The 1415-nt window shown below is 45.5% G+C and overlaps 1 protein-coding gene across 1 annotated transcript in view; it reads right to left on the reverse strand.

Annotated features, from left to right (window-relative positions):
- The window catches only part of HGF (hepatocyte growth factor), a 95232-nt gene extending 94527 nt beyond the window's left edge, over positions 1-705 (reverse strand). Inside the window, exon 1 of the mRNA XM_044679054.1 lies at positions 618-705. Coding sequence (XP_044534989.1) covers positions 618-705 — 88 coding nt within the window. The remainder of the gene's footprint in view (positions 1-617) is intronic.
- Positions 706-1415: the final 710 nt, after the last annotated feature.

Below are 1415 nucleotides of genomic sequence, written 5' to 3' on the forward strand. Positions count from 1 at the left end.
AGAGAGAGAGAGAGAGAGAGAGAGAGAGAGAGAGAGAGAGAGAGAGAGAGAGAGAGAGAGAGAGAGAGAGAGAGAGAGAGAGAGAGAGAGATAAGAGAACAAGAGAAAAAGATTAGCAAGATTACATTTAAAGCATGCACACATTTGGAGTTTTGAGTCCTGTATCTCAATTTAAAACCTGCATCTATCACAGTTAGAGGCTGAATCTTGGACTGTAAAATGGGAGCAGAGATTGGTTTGGAGAGGTGTCTTATCTAGGGAAAGGATGAACCCCACAATCTTGTCCATCACTTAGTTGCACTCCAAGTCAAACCCTCTCCCCAGCTTTAAACTTCCCCAAACAGGCAAAGTTCCAAACTAGTGTTAGCACTTTATTTCTATCCCACAATTCTTCCCCATTAGGCTAGTGAGGAAGGGAGGAGGGAATTGATGAGCCGTTAATTATCCTTTAAAGGGCTTTTCAACAGAAAAGAGAGGTTAAAAAGGAAATGTTCTAAGATTGTTGGAGTTTCTTTTTTTCAAAGACATTTAAACTTGGGGGAGAGGAGGTGGGGAAGGTAGGTGGTGGTTGTTATGGTTTTTTTAATGAGAAAAGAAAAAGGGGGAAAAAAACTAACCTGCAAAGGAAATGGTGATGGGAAGAAGGAGGAGATGTTGAAGAACCTGATGCAGCACCAATATTGGCAGAAGTTGGGTCACCCACATGGTGTTGGTCTTGCTGGCAGATCACACAGAAGGAGATGCCTGCGTGAAAGGATCCTGTGCAGAGGCTGTTACTAAAGGAGCCAGCCTGCACCGAGCTGCTTTTTATTACGATGAGCTAAGTTTGTTGTGTGATTAACTGGAAAGATCTAGGTCTGAACTCCCTCTTACGGTAAGAAACTGTTTAACAACAGCCCTTAACTCTTGTCCAACCTCCCCCCTCCCCCCCACCTCTCCTCTAAACAACACCAAACAGATTCCAGCCCCTTTCCCTAGCTTAGGAAGGAAATTTACAAAGAAAAGGTCACCTGGCTGGAGGCCAGCTTCAATTTGGAAGCGCAAGCACCAGATCCCTGTGACTCGAATCAAAATAGGGAAGAGGAGGAGGAAGATGCAGACCCGCCAGTTAAAAGCAGGCAGAGGCAACCAGGACCAATCCTCTCCATTTAAAAGCAGCCAAATACTAGTGTTCAAGTGCCTATTTGGGAAAAAGAGGAAGGGGAAGCAGAAATATCTGCAACCAGAGGGTTACCCTCCAGCAAAATGTACCCTAAGCTACTGATCTTGGGTGGTTTCTCTGCGAGAACCACCTGGGGACTGCAGTTAAAGAAATTCATTCCTTGAGGTTTGAGAGAATGAGGGAGGAGGGAAAACAGCTGAGGCTGGGCTCGGACCTTGCAAAGGGTGGGGCCAGAGCAGGTAGAGAGAGGATT

Source organism: Gracilinanus agilis, chromosome 5 (genome assembly GCF_016433145.1).
Source record: "Gracilinanus agilis isolate LMUSP501 chromosome 5, AgileGrace, whole genome shotgun sequence".
In the NCBI taxonomy this organism is placed as follows: domain Eukaryota; kingdom Metazoa; phylum Chordata; class Mammalia; order Didelphimorphia; family Didelphidae; genus Gracilinanus; species Gracilinanus agilis.